The 14957-nt window shown below is 51.3% G+C and overlaps 1 protein-coding gene across 2 annotated transcripts in view; it reads right to left on the minus strand.

Moving 5' to 3' along the window:
• The window catches only part of UBAC2 (UBA domain containing 2), a 170310-nt gene that overhangs the window by 26905 nt on the left and 128448 nt on the right, over positions 1-14957 (minus strand). For both annotated transcript variants that reach the window (XM_045162547.1, XM_006043896.4), the window contains one exon: positions 13584-13829. In XM_045162547.1, the coding sequence (XP_045018482.1) occupies positions 13584-13829 (246 nt within the window). The remainder of the gene's footprint in view (positions 1-13583; positions 13830-14957) is intronic.

Consider the following 14957-nt stretch of genomic DNA (forward strand, 5'->3'; position numbering starts at 1 on the left):
TTGTCAGCGGCCTTCAGCATCGAGGCAAGACCCTCAGCCAGCATAAAGATTATGACTCCTGGAAGGCTGAGATGATACCTAGTACTTTTTTTTTTTTTACCAATAATGTATTTTTTTGATTAAAGTATGTACATTTTTAAGGACATAATACTACTGCATATTCAACAGACTACAGTATAGTATAAACGTAAGTTTTATACGCACTGGGAAATCAAAAATTTGTGGGACCTGCTTTATTGAAACACCTGCTTTCATGTGGTCTGGAGCCGAACCTGCAGCATCTCCAGGTGTGACTATACTGTCCCCGTCCAACCTGTATGCCGTGGCAGGTGAACCGTGTCTATACGGCCTTTCACAACGCCACCACCTCAACTGAGGATCTTAATTACATGCGAAATCACATCTGAATTGTTCTGTCCTGTTTTGAAGGTCCTCCAAAACCAGCCTCATCCTAATAACTTCTCATCTCTCCCCTGCACGTTCCTGCCACTTACCAGGACCTCACTCACTGAGACAGCATCTGCCCCAATTGTGCCTGTTACCCAAAATGCCCTCCCCCGGCCCTCCACCCCTCTGTCACCCTACCAGTGTGTACAGGGCCCGGTTCTTGTTTTCCGTCTGCAACTAGCTTCTTTCTTTACCGTCCAAATCCTTACTGCTCTCCCCATCGCTGAACGTCTACAGAACTCAGTCAAGCAGCCAGTCTGAGAGGACGAGACCACCTGAAGGTCTAGGTTGCCTTGTGTGTACAACAGAAAATTGGACTAGATGTTCCTTAAACTAATCACTCCGAGTTGCTTCTTCCAAATCAGTATCTTACTTCCCTGGTAGCCCAGATGGTAAACAATATGACTGCAATGCGGGACACCCAGGTTCCTTCCCTTACAAAGAATGTCTTGAAAGCCAGGCAGTTCTCTCTCAAAAACAGGTTTTCCCTGTTGCAACAGGAGCCCTGGGGGCTACTTGCTGGAGCTGCTGCAGAAGGTTCCTCGGGCAGACACAGGTCCAGACACTCTCCACTTTATCCCCTCTTGTACAGACTGCCTATGAGTGTCACCTGTACTGATGGAGGCACTCTGATGGGCAACTCTACTGAGCAAGGATCCTTGAGCACCACCCCTACGAAGATGGCAGCAACGGGCAGCTCAGGAACGCAGAAGTCAAGTACTGAGCGGTGATCTCTCATAGCCCGGAGCCCCTGCTCTGAACCACCAACGGAGCAGCACCTGAACCTCTCGCCCCACCCCGGGAATCCAGGCGAGACAAGGGTGTGTACACCACCATCACTTAGACAGTATGATTAAAAAAAAAAAATCTTGGTATTGCTAATCTGTGCTCTGATCTCGAACAGGAGATCATGACTCATGAGCCTGGAAACTCCTGTGCTCCTGCCGCCTTCTTCACAAAACCACGTCTGTCACTCGCCGCAGCAGGCCACAGGCCTGAAGCTGGGGTGGGTTCCATGAAAGTCAAGGCTTCTTGAGATGATCAGGAAGACTTTTTTGTCCTGAAAAACTCACAGGTAGCCCAGGGGTCTGTCCTGCACTCGGACTGTTTACTGGTTTTGAAAACCCACAGGGATGGCTTTGCTTTTTTTTGAGGAGGAAAAATTTATAAAATGATTACGGAGACACATTTTTTTCTTCTAATATTCCCCTGTTTAACATTAGGTGTGCTTCAAGATACATCTCTAAATTCATTCATGGTTTTAAAAAGCAATTGATAAATCAGAAAAATAAAAATAAGAAACAATGATGAAGAGAACTAGGACTGCTGATAATTTCAGTCTCCCCTAAACACCGAGTATGTGGTCATTGTATACTTGCGTCCTTAAGCACCATGAGACTATACCACCCTCTTCTTTCTCATGAAGACCAAGGCAGAGTGGAAAACAGAAATGATTTTCTCGAGGTCACTTAATGAGTCAGCCTTGGAAAGGGATTAGAATTTATATTGATCCTATCTGCCTGTTCTGAATTGTGTCACAAAGGTCACTGTGATCAACTGCAAGAGCACCCAAAACATAACAGCAGTTTCTGTAAGGAGGTGCAGATTGAGATAAACAGCAGAGCTTGAATTTCACTTGAAAATGGAGTTCTCGCACCTCGTTCTGATTTAATTTGCAGATTTTTATCAACCGAGCGCTAGTAACTTATTCCGTACCCGATACTACACACTTCAGACTCATAAAAGAAAAAAGTCATAAAAGAACTAGCTCTAACTGATTAGATTGCTTTGTTGACAAGGGAGCGCAGCAACTTGAAAAGGATGGCTTTAAAATCAAATTGCACCAAAAAGTGAAAGAGCAAAGCTGAAAAGGAAAAGTGCTGAGAAGCCAGCCACGTGCTCGGGTGCTGTCTTCAGGGCTGCCAGGGTTCATCTTGGCTGACAACCTGCTCCCTCTGGAGTCAAGGTGGACTCCTGAGCTACACACACACACACACACACACACCCCACATACAAAGAGACACACACACACAGGTTTAGGGATACAGCGTTCAGGGTTCCGTTCCAGACACACTTTTCTGGGGGAGGGACTTCTAGAAGAGCCCTCATGACAATTTGCTCCCTACTCTGATTCGGGAAGAGGAAAGACTGTGCTGTCTTGTTCGCTGTGGTACCCCCAGAGCCTGGCTGAACGCTAAGTATACTAAGGATGTTTTGTGGAAAGGAGGCTAAATGGAAACTAGTCTTGGTGAGGCCAAGAGGTGAGACCCAGGCAGATGAAGGGACAATGACAGAAACTGGAATGAAGGGCAGTCAGGCATGCTGCCACAAAGACAAACCTCAGAAACGTGAGGCCAAGTGAGGCCCCTGTCACAAAGGGCCAGACGGTACCTGATTCCATTCGGTGTCTAAAACAGGCGAGTCTAGAGAGTCAGAAGCCAGATGGCCGGCTGCCCGGGGTGAGGCGGGTGGGAGGATGCAGGGCTGACTGCTAATGGAAGTCTCTTCTGGAAGCAACACCCATGTTCTGAAACTGAATGTGGTGATGGTGGGAGAACTCTGAGGACACACTCAAAATCACTCAATTGTCCTTTTTTTTTTCGGCTGTGCTGGTGGCTTGAGGGATCTGAGCCCCCTGACCAGAGATCAAACCCCGGGCCCTGGTGGTGAAAGTGCCAAGTCCTATCCACTGGCCAGCCAGGGAATTCCCTGAACTGACCTCTTTTAAGTAGGTGAACTATATGGTATGTGACTCAATCTCAATAAAGCTACTACAAAAACTTAATAAAATTGAGAACCTGAGAGCACTTTTATTTACACTAAAAAAAGTGTCACTAAATTAAAAATCCTTGATTAATAAAAGGAACGCTCATGATCTGCAAGGCAGATGTGGCTCGTAACCATGCACATGTTAGATGTTACCTGACAACTGTTGCTGGGCTGGATGAGGAGAGAAACAATTTTCACAGCCACAAAATGTTACTAAGGGAAGGTGAGAGAATACAGCCAACTCAGTTCAACCAAATACTGAGAAAATAACTGAAACGCATGTGTGAATCACGGTCAGCTGCGGCAGGTGCCAACTCTCTCCTCGCAGGTCAAAAAGGCTGCTCACTGCTGAAAACAGAGGTGATAATCAACCAGGAAACACGGGCAGCCGGAGGGAGTGCAAAGGTAACGAGAAAATCAGCATCAAGCGACCTCACTGCTTTGCTGACGAAATTCCTGCTTGGCTTATACCAAGCACTGATGCGTTCACAGTGGGCTCCAGCGTACTTCTACTTCTGCAATACGTGGCGATCTTACAGAAATGCCTTAGAAAGGCTTGTCACCAAGTTCAGCTGTGGTACACGATGGCACTGTCACCATCAGCCCAACAACAGAGGGAATGGCGGTTACCAGACGACCAAGCTCAAGACAGTACAGACTTCCTGGGAGACAGAGGTGCTTGGAAAGTTGCTGGCTACATAATCTTCCAGGGCAGAGGGTTGATAAAGCTCTTCTGTAAAAGGTCAGGCAGTGAACGTTTTAGGTTTTGAAGACCAATTTCAAAGATGATATGCAGGTACTTACAGAGCCAGTAAAAAGGTAAAGACCATTCTTAGCCTCAGGTTTGGCCCATGGGCCCGCAGCCTACTGACCTTAGTTCTAAAGGTTACAAGTTCCAGAGAGGAATAACAATCATGTTAGCTCCTAAATCAGGACTCTCAAACTTCCTGAGACCCTGAAAACAGACCTTCCGATGCAATCAGAATAATTAATACCTGATGGATCTTTCTGATGTGTCAGGTAATGCTGCACCAATTATTTTATCCTAGAGAGGCTGTGCACGGAGCTCCCTGTCCACCAGGGTTGATTCCTTGACTGCAGATTTCTTCCCCTTTTCATGACATCCTGTTGCTTTTCTACTGTGACGGCGGCACGACCAGCAAAGAGGGGAACGTGTGCTGAGGAGCTGCAGAGATTCATGGCTGCTCAAATGTTTGTCACAGAGGGGATTTCAGTGACTGTTCTGGAGGTGTGAGCGCCCTGGGGATGGCAGGGCTTGACCCTTTACTCTCACGTAGCGAGGACGCCCTGCCTTACCCCACGAATGTCCCGAGGACTCAGAGCATCCTCACCATTCCCCAGTGGCCCTCCTCCTCCAGTTCCACCCTTCCCCAGGATCACTCACGTCAAGGCCAAAGTCATCTTTCTTAAGAGACGAATCTTACTTACTCTTCCGTTTAAAAGCCTCCACGGATTCTACTTCTTGCAGGACCAAAGAAAAACACTTTCAAGTGTGGCACAAGACCTCTGACACCCTGGCCTCACCTCACTGCCCCCTCCTGAAGGAAACCCTGAGCTCAGACAAATGCACTTGTCATCCCCGCAGCTGTCTCGAGCCCCTACGCTTTTTCTCCCCAGGACTTCCTTGTGGAGGCCCTCCTCCATGTTTCTGGCCTGTGTGCTGGCATCTTCCCGAGTCTTCTCAACCACACAGGGCTTTGCAAACCGGGACTCTTCTGCTGGCATGGACTCCAATAGAAACCTAGCCCTGTGCACTGACTCATCTCTCGTCCCTCAGGGGGCTGCCGGCTTCTCAAGGGCCGGGGCAGGGTCATTTCCTCTCTCTGGACTGCACGCTGTGGTGGAACCAAGAGGGGCGCAAGCAAGCAGAGCGCACAGCTCTTGTCCTTCAGGAACTCAAACACTCTTCATGAATGAATGAAGCACAAGCCCCTGAGGAGTTACATAACAGTCTCGGCAGTGGAAAAACAATCAGCAGCTGCTAGTACCAAAATGACTGGGCGATGTCAGCCACCGTGGAGCTGGCGACCATGCTGGGGGCGGGGGGCGGTAGGCCCGGGAGCAAGGAGCTGGGGGGGTAGGCTACCGTGGAGCTGACATGCGCCCCTACGACAGGGTACAGAAGAAGGGGATGGCTCTGTGCTTGGGAGGGAGATGAGAGTGAGAAGGCAGGACCGCCTGGGCATCACTATGGAGTCAGCTCAGCTCTCATCGCGGCGAGTCCGTCAGAGCTGCTGGGGAGTGACCACCGTGGAAATGTCCAGAAAGGTTGCGTCGCTGGGCCCGACGATGAACTGAAGGGCACCTCGGAGCGGCCCTAATGTAAGCCCAGGGGGAGCGAGGTCTGCAGAGCTGCCACGCTGTCGCCTCCCTTCAGTACTGGGGGCATGCGTTCTCTGCAGAGTGTGGGACAACAGCTGCATGTTCGGAAGTGGGGACGTGACGCCCGCACGGGGTCTGAGGACGAGGCCGGGTGCTCTGAGCACGAGGGATGCTCACCTGTCCTCTGCGCCAGTCCCAGTACTGCTTCTTAACAAGGTGCCTTCCACCAAAACGCCTTTCACAAGGCAGCCGACTCCTGCGGTCTCCTCCTCACTGTCTCTGCCTGGCCTTTCTTTTTTTTTTTTTGTTGGGGGGTGGGGAATGGCCTCTGAATCTGTTTAGCACCCCTACTCCATCCTTCCTGAATCACTCCGCTGCCCTGAACTCTCCTGGATGCCTCCTTGCCCCATGGATGGCCCTTCTTCCTCCTCTCTGCTCTCTCTCAAGCTGCATCTCAGGCTGTCTTTAGTGGTTTGCTCCAGACTTGCCCACTCATCGGACAAATATACGGTCCTGAATACTTTCCGGCTAGGACTATACACCTGCATTTGGCTGGTGATCTCAGTGTTTTTTGTTTTTTTTTTTGGCTGCAATATGTGGCAGGTGGGATCTCAGTTCCCCAACTAGGGATTGGATCTGTGCCTCTTGCCTTGGAGTCTTAACCACTGGACCAGCAGGGAAGTCCCTGGCATCAGTCTATTAAGAAATTCTGTAAATAGTTATTCTAAGCGTATGGAGCCACTAATTTCCTGAATACTGAGTTCCTACCACCACGTGCCAGGCATTATTCACATGTTAGAAATACAATGGAAAAAGTTTCCACCCCCCAACCCCACCTCCAAGACACACGGCTGGCCCTGGTGCCTGAGTAGGCTGTGCAGGGCTCTGAGGATGGAGAGAGGGTCGGAGCTGACCGGGAGGCTGGAGAGGGCTTCCCCGAGGAGGGGGTTTTAGAAAACATTCAAGGGTGAGCGGGAGTTAGGCAAGCAAAGGCCGCATAGGGTGGGGTGGGGTGGGGTGGGGTGGGGAAGTTGGTGCAGGGGAAGTTTGTTGTCGGCAAAGGGCAGATGTGGAGGCAAGAAGTGAGAAACAACAGGGCTGAGATGCCTGCAAACAGTTCAGCATGATCAGCCGGAGGCGGCTGGGGGCTGGGGCGGGGCTGGCAGGGAGATGGGGCTAAGGAGCAGGCAGGGGCCGCACGGGTGAGCAGGAACCACCCTGGAAGCTGAGGCAGGCCTCCGAAGGCCCTGGTGGGATTCAGACGATCAGATTTGTGTCCACAGAGCCCAGATGGGGGCTGGAATGTGGGGCAGGATGGGGGGAGAGCGCGGTCGAGACAAGATTTTCCTAGGTGAGCGATGATGGTGGCGTGGACCGAGGCAGGGGATGGAGAGAGAGGCAATGGCAGGTTTATATGGAGAATGTAGACTCTCTGGGACACAGGTGAGGGAGGGGACCTGTGGGATGGGGAAGCCGAGGGCAGAGTCCAAGGGGAAGTCAGGATGCTCTGGTCTGGGCCTCCGGGAGGACGATGGTGCTTCCCATGAGGGAGGGAAGGAGGGGTGGAGGAGCCAGGTCAGCAAAGCAAGGGTACATTTTGGTGCCCCGGAGCAGGCAGGGGGAGATGCCCAGTGGTGGTAGGACGCTGAGGTCTGGAGCCCAGGAGAGGAGTGGAGGCTACAGGTCTAGGTCTGGGAGCCACGAGCTTAGCTCAGGGGAGCCTTGGACTGGGTGTGGTGGGAGTGTGCCCGGGAGAGCTGGGCAGGCTTGACCTGGGAGACAGCACGGGTTCGGAGCTCAGTGAAGAGACAGCCGTCATCCTGGCCAGGGCGTTCACAGAGCTGAGTGCTGGAATTCTAGAATCTTCTGTTGGTCTCTTCCTCCACGGTCTCTCCTTCCTCTTCCAATCTCACACACATCGATAAGAGGAACTTTGCTGAGATAACTGTCCTAGCAATACTACTGATTAAAACCACTTTTGACAGCCTCCAATGTCAAGCTCCAACTCTGCCGTTGGGTTGAAAAACACTTCCCTCTGTTACGGTTGCTGTGTTCCTTCCCTTGGTCACTACGTACCTACCTCTCGGCCCCCAAGTCTCCTTGAGGGCCTTCCCCTTTCAGGCCTCCCTACTATCTCCAAGGCCTCCCCTCCATCTTGCTGGTCCTCTCCTCTAGGATGATCGGCCTCATCCTCTCCACCGCCCACATCCTGTCCAGCCTTCTACTCCCTGAAGCCTCTCACAGCATCAGGCCCCCTTAGGGGTCTTACTGCCCTGGGCACTCTGGGCAGTATTTCATCATTCTTGATGTTTCTCTAATTCAAGTGTGTCTATTGAGTTCCCTGACATTGATCAAAACCTCTCTAAAGGGAAAGGACTTGCTTCATCATTCTCGATGTTTCTCTAATTCAAGTGTGTCTATTGAGTTCCCTGACATTGATCAAAACCTCTCTAAAGGGAAAGGACTTGCTTTTCACTTCTCAGGGGCCGAGTGCACCAAACTTGGTCACTGTTTCAATAATGACCGCTGGCTGACTGCAACCCCAGAGCCAAGTGCAGACCACAGGCGGGTGGACGACAGCGAGCACGAAGCAGGTGCCAGGCAACAAAATAAAATCTGACAGGAGCAGGCAAAGAAGTGCAAAGGAATACACCCAAACAGGACTCTGGCCTTATTCTGGAATGCTTGAAATTAAAAACTGCAGACAGATCAATCTAACACACAGTATTTAGGAGCTGAATGGCTTTCTGACCAAACAAATGTTGGGTTCTACAAAAAAACATTTGAAAACCCACAGCCTGTAAACAAATAATAAATTTATTGTAAATGCAATCATAGAATTTGAGGAGGTCTGCAATAAAGCAGAAGGATCCTAAAACAATCAAAAAGATATTTTAAAGAAGATGGAGGCAGGAGTACTAACTTTGGGTTTAAACAGTTAATTTGACTGAACCTTAAACTTAGCATTGAGTTTCCTACCAGCTGAAGCCAAGAAGGAAAGAAAAACCCAGTGAAGGACAGAGCAGAGGCCCTGGAGTGAGACACATCTGGGCCCCTGTTCTACAGCCCTCTCGGCAGCAGCGAGTGGGCGAGCCAGCACCTTGAGCCCAGGGTGCGGGCAGGGAACAGCTGGGACTCTCAAGGCTGATGCTGGGGATAAATGCAGAGGGAATCGAGTCAGTCCAGGACTAGGGACCCCCTGTGCTCTTCTCTGCAGCAGACCTCACAACAAGAAGCCAGTGGCAGGACTCCAGGGGCTAGCATACTGACCTGGGGGCAAGACCGACCTCAGAAAGTGGGGGAGCCTGCCCAGCGGCGGGCGGAGTCACAGACCAAAGGGCACCACTTCACGGCCGCCTGCTGGAAAGCCCTTTAAGAAGGGCGGGGACCTGGGGCTGGTTTACTCATGGGTGCTTGGGCTGTGCGACCCAGCAGATGCTACGGTGTTCAGAGCATCTGTGGTGGGTAAAGACCCCAGGTGGAGTCCGCAGCCAGCCACAGGGGACAACTGTGGTGCTGATGCCTCGGGCGCTGGGGCCAGGGCACGCATATACAGCAGAGAATTACACAAAACTCCAGTTACACTGCTGCTGGACCCTTCGGGACAGGAAGTGCCTAACCATGGGTATGGAGTGAGCGGGTGGCCAGAAGTGTGAGACCTACCAAGTTCTAGTGTTAGGTGGGGCTAAAGATCCATCGCCCCACGGAAGTGGTGTGTGCAGGGTGAGCAGGAGCCAGGCAGGGGGTGCAGTGGGGTTGCGGAGGCAACTTCGCCTGGACCACCATGTCCATCACCCCTGTCGCGTAAAAACCTCTGCCCCAGTTCACACCTCCTGCGACACCAGGTTGGGTTCCTACAACCAAGTGACCAAATTCGGTTCACGGGTTAGCTCGGTACACAAGTGAAAGCTGAAAGCAGACAGTGGCTGCACTACAGCTCCAGCTGGGGGTCACCCTGGAAAGACAGGGACGGGGACAAGTGCCCCCAATGGGGAGACCCTGAGTAGTGCATTTGGTCGTGCACTTCTCGTGGAAAGAGTGGTGGCCTGAAGGAATAACATCTATGGACTCACCGGACGTGGTGAAGGGCTCGGCTGGGTGGCCAGGGGACGGGAAGGCAGGGGACGAGGCTGCCCGGGGAGAGGCGTGTGGTCCGGCAGGGGCAGGCAGGTAGTGTGACACCCAGGCCCCCATGCTAACCATGAACGCCCAGCACAGAAGAGGTGGGAACAGAGCGATGTGGCAGGTGGCCGTCGGCCAGCCCCTGGCACCGCTCACCCCGGGCCGGCACGTGAACAGTGCAGTCGAGGTGGAAGGATGCTGTGTGTGGGCCCCGCTCTCCAAGGTGGACTTGGCTTCTGAGGGTGAGCGAGGGCAGCGCTGAGCCTGGACACTCCACCACCTGTCCAGGAGAACCGACTGTGCCTGAGAGCCAGGCTGACTCTGCTGGGCCCTTACTGCTCAGGAAGGGGTGCTGCTATAGACTGAAACATGTACCCCCCACCCCCAAATTCATATGAAGTCCCTGACCCCCCCAATGCAACCATACTTGTAGACAAGGCCTTTAAAGAGCACACGTGTGCTCAGTCATGTCTGCCTCTTTGCAACTCCATGGACTGTATCCCGCCAGGCTCCTCCATCCATGGGGATTTCCCAGGCACGAATACTGGAGTGGGTTGCCATTTCCTTCTCCAGGGGATCTTCCCGACCCAGGGATCAAACCCGGGTCTCTTGTGTCTCCAGCATTGGCAAGCAAGTTCTTTACCACTGGGGCCACCTGGGAAGCCTTTCAAAGAGGTACTTGAGGTTTAATGAGGTCATAAAGATGGGGCCCTAATCCAACAGGACTGGCGTCCTTGGAAGAAGAGACACCAGGAACACGCAGGCACCAGGGAAAGGCCACGAGACACACAGTGAGAGCCAAAGAGAGTCCCGACAGAAACCAGCCCTGACAGTGTTGATCTTGGACCTCCAGCCTCCAGAGCACTGAGGAAAACTTCTGTTGTTTAAGCCACCCAGTCCACGGTCTTCTCCTGGGGCAACCTGAGCTGACTGACAGAGGCAACAGTTCACTTTACCTGAAGGTGACACATTTTCCGGTCTCAGGGCCACCTGCCTTCTCTGTCACATGGCACCACTCCCTGTGGGCTGGCGGGCTGTGTGAGGGGCTGACCAGGGTGCCAGATGACCTCTCTCAGACCACAGGCCTGCTGCCAGCCAGGAGGGCAGGGCAGTGCCCAGACTATGGGGCACAGCGACCCTCTCACAGCATGACCCAGGGCTGCCCACTCGCCAGATGGATGGACAGCCAGGTGAGGTGAGAGAGACACCAACTTGCAGATGGCACCTGGCAAGGATGGCGCTTGGGGCTCCAGTGTGCAGAACAGCCCAAATCAACGACTGTCACTTTGGCGCTGTGTGCCCAGGAGGCGGAGCATATGGCTCCTGGCAACCAGGGGTGGGAGGAGAGGGGCCCTGACGATCGCCCTCCTGCTGACCTACTCGGGGCGTCTGGGCTCCCTGTCCCGTGACTCTGGACTCCCTGGTTTACACGGCCTGGCTGACAGGAAAGGAGGTTCCAGAGGGGACAACGCAAGAACACTGCTACTTCTTAAGTGACCACTGTGGTCCTGTCAGTTTGGGCTCTTCCGACCAAAAAAAAGGAGGCAAGGGAACGAGTCATTATCCTGCAGGAGTAATTAACCCTGATTATTAGGAAAAATTCAGCCAAGGGCACACAATGTGGGAGGGAAGACCCGGTGTGGCGCTCGGGTGACCTGTGAGGGCATCTCCTAAACCTCCTCACCTGTGTTCTAGCGGACACGTGTGTGGCAGACACAGCCCAGGAAGGACGCGGGGACTGGGGACCCAGACGCCACAGGGCTGAGCGCACCTGTCTCTTCATCCAGTCACCTTCCAGGCGGGGCCGGGACTCTTAAGCAGACCACAGAGGAGGGGCTGGTCACCAGGGTGCCCTCGAGGCCGGCTGCCGCAGAAGGGGAGGCAGTCAGTCCTGCGGACCTTCCGCTTAAGGTTTCCCCTGGGAAGAGTGCCCCTGCCACCTGGGAGGAACTGCTCCAGGAATCTGAGTGAAACACGAAGCTCCCAGCAGCATGAGAGGCGGTGCTCAGGCCCCACCTCCGCCAGGAGTGGTGCTCGTCTTCCTGCTGTGGGGGTGACAGTTCTCAAGGGACACCGCTCTGTGGATGGAGTGCAGCTCTCAAGACCCGCAGTCCAACCCTGCGTCTGTCTGGACTGGAGACACTTTGGCAGACACTCTGTCAACGCCAGGGCTCCTGAGCCGTAAGATTAGCTCTCAGACCTTCCTTGTGACTGGTGCTCAAAGGCCCCCTCTGTCCTTCACCACCGCTCCCCCAACGCTGTGATCATCCCAACAGTGCTGTCCGATCAGCTCTGCATGTGAGAATCTGCTGGGGACACCAACTTCAGAAACACAACCTCCCGTTTTGCTCATGAGCACAAGACCACAGCTGCCTACTGGGGAACCCCCTCTCAGACAGCCCACGGGCACCCCAGTCAATGTACTTCTCCTTGTCTGCTCTTCTGTGCTGATGGGATGGTGCTGCCATTGAATCCCTCGTTAGCTGAGCCAACCATCTCAGATCACACACACTTCTTTCTCTCCCTCTCAGCTCTGTCCAGGCTATTGGAAAGTATTTATACTCATTATTACTCTGGACGCTGATTATTCTGGGTCCTCATCCTTACCATTCTTCCTTCCATTTCCTCAAAGAATTTCCCCTCTTCCTCCTGCTAAATACAGGCTAAGTCTGCTGCCTACGTTTCATCCCAGGTGTGATCCTCTGCAGTGGTCCCCGCCCTCGTTGGCACCAGGGACTGATTTCACAGAAGACGAATCGGGGGTGGGGGTGATGGTTCCAGCACATTCCATTCGCTGTGCACTTTCTATTATTAACACATTGGCTACACCTCAGATCATCAGGCGTGAGATCCCAGAGGTGGGGACCCCTGACCTGTTGGGTTCACCTCCCAACCCTACACACGGACTCTAGGAGCCATACCTGCAGCCCTGATCTCTCCAGGAGCTGCGTCTGTCTCCCCACACATCAACTTCCTTTACTGTACATTCTGGAGTCACCTCAAATTCAAATACACCTGCAGGGACCAGCCTTCACTTCCCTCTCTCTCACCTGCAGACCTGGCCCACTGATAAGGGAACCCCTTCTCCCCACCCCAGATGGAAATTCTGGGACCCACTGACGTCCAAGGATGTCACACCTGACATCACTTTCCAGACCACATGCAATGAAGACCGACTTCTCACACGCAATGCAGGCAGGTGATGTGGGAGAGAACAGAACTCTCTCTCATACCCCAGAGGGTAAAGGGGATGAGACGGGAAATGACAAGCCCAGTGTGCTGGGTCACAGAAGTGCCCAAGCAGGATCAGCTTGATTGAGAGAAACCCTGGGAACACCAGTGTGGTATCACGTTATTCGGACAGAGCCGTTTTTGTGGGCAAGTGCTCGATATTTCCTGACGATTAATGACAAGGCTGAGAAAACCCAGCACTTATCTGACCGACTCATTGGTTGTTTCCTTGAACTTCTATTACCTTCACAGTCTCTCCATCTCAACCAAGGAAAATCAAGAAGTCTGATATCTGCTCTAAACTCCAGAGCACACAATAATAAGCATTTTAACAGGAAGACACTGTGGCTTTTACAAGATGATAAAAACAGATAAATATTCCGTCTTGTTAACTAGGTTGGTGTTTCTCTAAGAAATCATGCTTATCTATTGGAAATGGAGCCAGAGTGTCCAGTTTGACCAGTCTTTCAGTGGCAAGTTACTTTTTTTTTTTTACCTTCCAAAGAAAACACTAATAGTCACGATCAGAGACCTTGGAAACATGTCAAGATATCCATGATGCAAGGCAGAGGAATGACACATGGTCCCAACCACATGTACGATCTCAGAGGAGATGTTTACGCAGGCCCCTGAGCACCTCTCAGCTTTCGGTTGTGATTGTTATCGTTTACCTGCTGCTGTCTTTGCCGCCTCACTTGTGCAAACTGTGACAGCATCAGCTGCCTGTCCAGCAGCTCCATCCTCTGCTGCCTCTGGATGTCCACTGTGGCCCCCATCCCGACCCTGGCCTCACTGCTGGGCTCCGAGGATGAGAAGAGGGGCTCCAGGGTCCAAGCGCAGAACCTGGCCATCCAGCTGGGCACATATAGCACCTTGTGGACTTGCAGCATTCTGCTGTTGTAGCAGATCCCAGAAGCCTAGAAGAGAAAGAGTCCAACTGCATTGTTGACAGGTCATAACATTTTTAGGGAACATATCTGACACAGAAATCAGTGACCGTAAAATACTTCAGGTGGTGCTTCTGCCTTCACTTTCGTAGGGTGAGGTGAAAACCAGAATGCCTACAGAGTTGCGGGATACTAAGCAGGACAAACCAAACCAACAAAAAACTCAATCTCCTCAGTAAACAAATGTGTTTTTAGTAAGTTAGAAGAGACAGCAAAATCCTACCTATTTAACACTTGAAAGTACTGGCACCATACTTAAAAACAATGTTGTCTTTCAGAAAAAAAAAAAAAGCCATAAAATATCTGATTATCAAGACACTTTCACACTGTACTAACTTTGTGGTTACTTTTATTGGCAGATGGCCATCAGAGAGAGATACTGACAGAAAACAACCCTAATAGTCAGTGATGTGACCCAGACATACCTTTATCAGAAAACACAGATGATAAAGATGATCTAAAATGTATATAGTATTTTAATAAATTTATCAAGTATTGATTTTTCCTAGATTTAGAAATCCTTGCCAATAGTTAGCAATGAACAGCTCTGCTTACTATTTTTCATCTTTAAGGCAATTTACATGGTAAGAGGAATCTAAAGAGTCCCTGTGGTTTTCTAGGTAAACATGAGAATGGCTATTCCTTTGTTAGAAATCTTCAACTTTGTGAATCTGATTCTTAGGATAAGAAGTTATTCATATCAAATCAGAGCAGGTTTGGTCACTTTCTAGTAAGAGAAAAGTACACTTTAATATTTTATTAATAAAATTACCTAATTAGGCAAAAATCTATTGAGAATTTGCTATATACCAGGTGCTGTTCTAGGCACTTAAAACCGAGCAGAAGACAAGATACATAAAGCCCTACTCTGACAGTCATGGTCAATATGGAGATCGGACAATAAACAAGCAAACATATAAAATGATTCTGGATAAGATCTATGAAGGAATTACAGTAAGGTGACTTGGAGCAGGGATCTTCTTTAGCTCAGGTGGAAGTGACACTTGAGCAGAGTTTTTAAGGATAATGAGGTTCCAGTGATTTGATGAACTGGAGGAAGAACCTTTCAGGCAGAGAAAACGGCAAAGGCAATACAAG

The sequence above is a fragment of the Bubalus bubalis genome, chromosome 13, assembly GCF_019923935.1.
Source record: "Bubalus bubalis isolate 160015118507 breed Murrah chromosome 13, NDDB_SH_1, whole genome shotgun sequence".
NCBI lineage: Eukaryota > Metazoa > Chordata > Mammalia > Artiodactyla > Bovidae > Bubalus > Bubalus bubalis.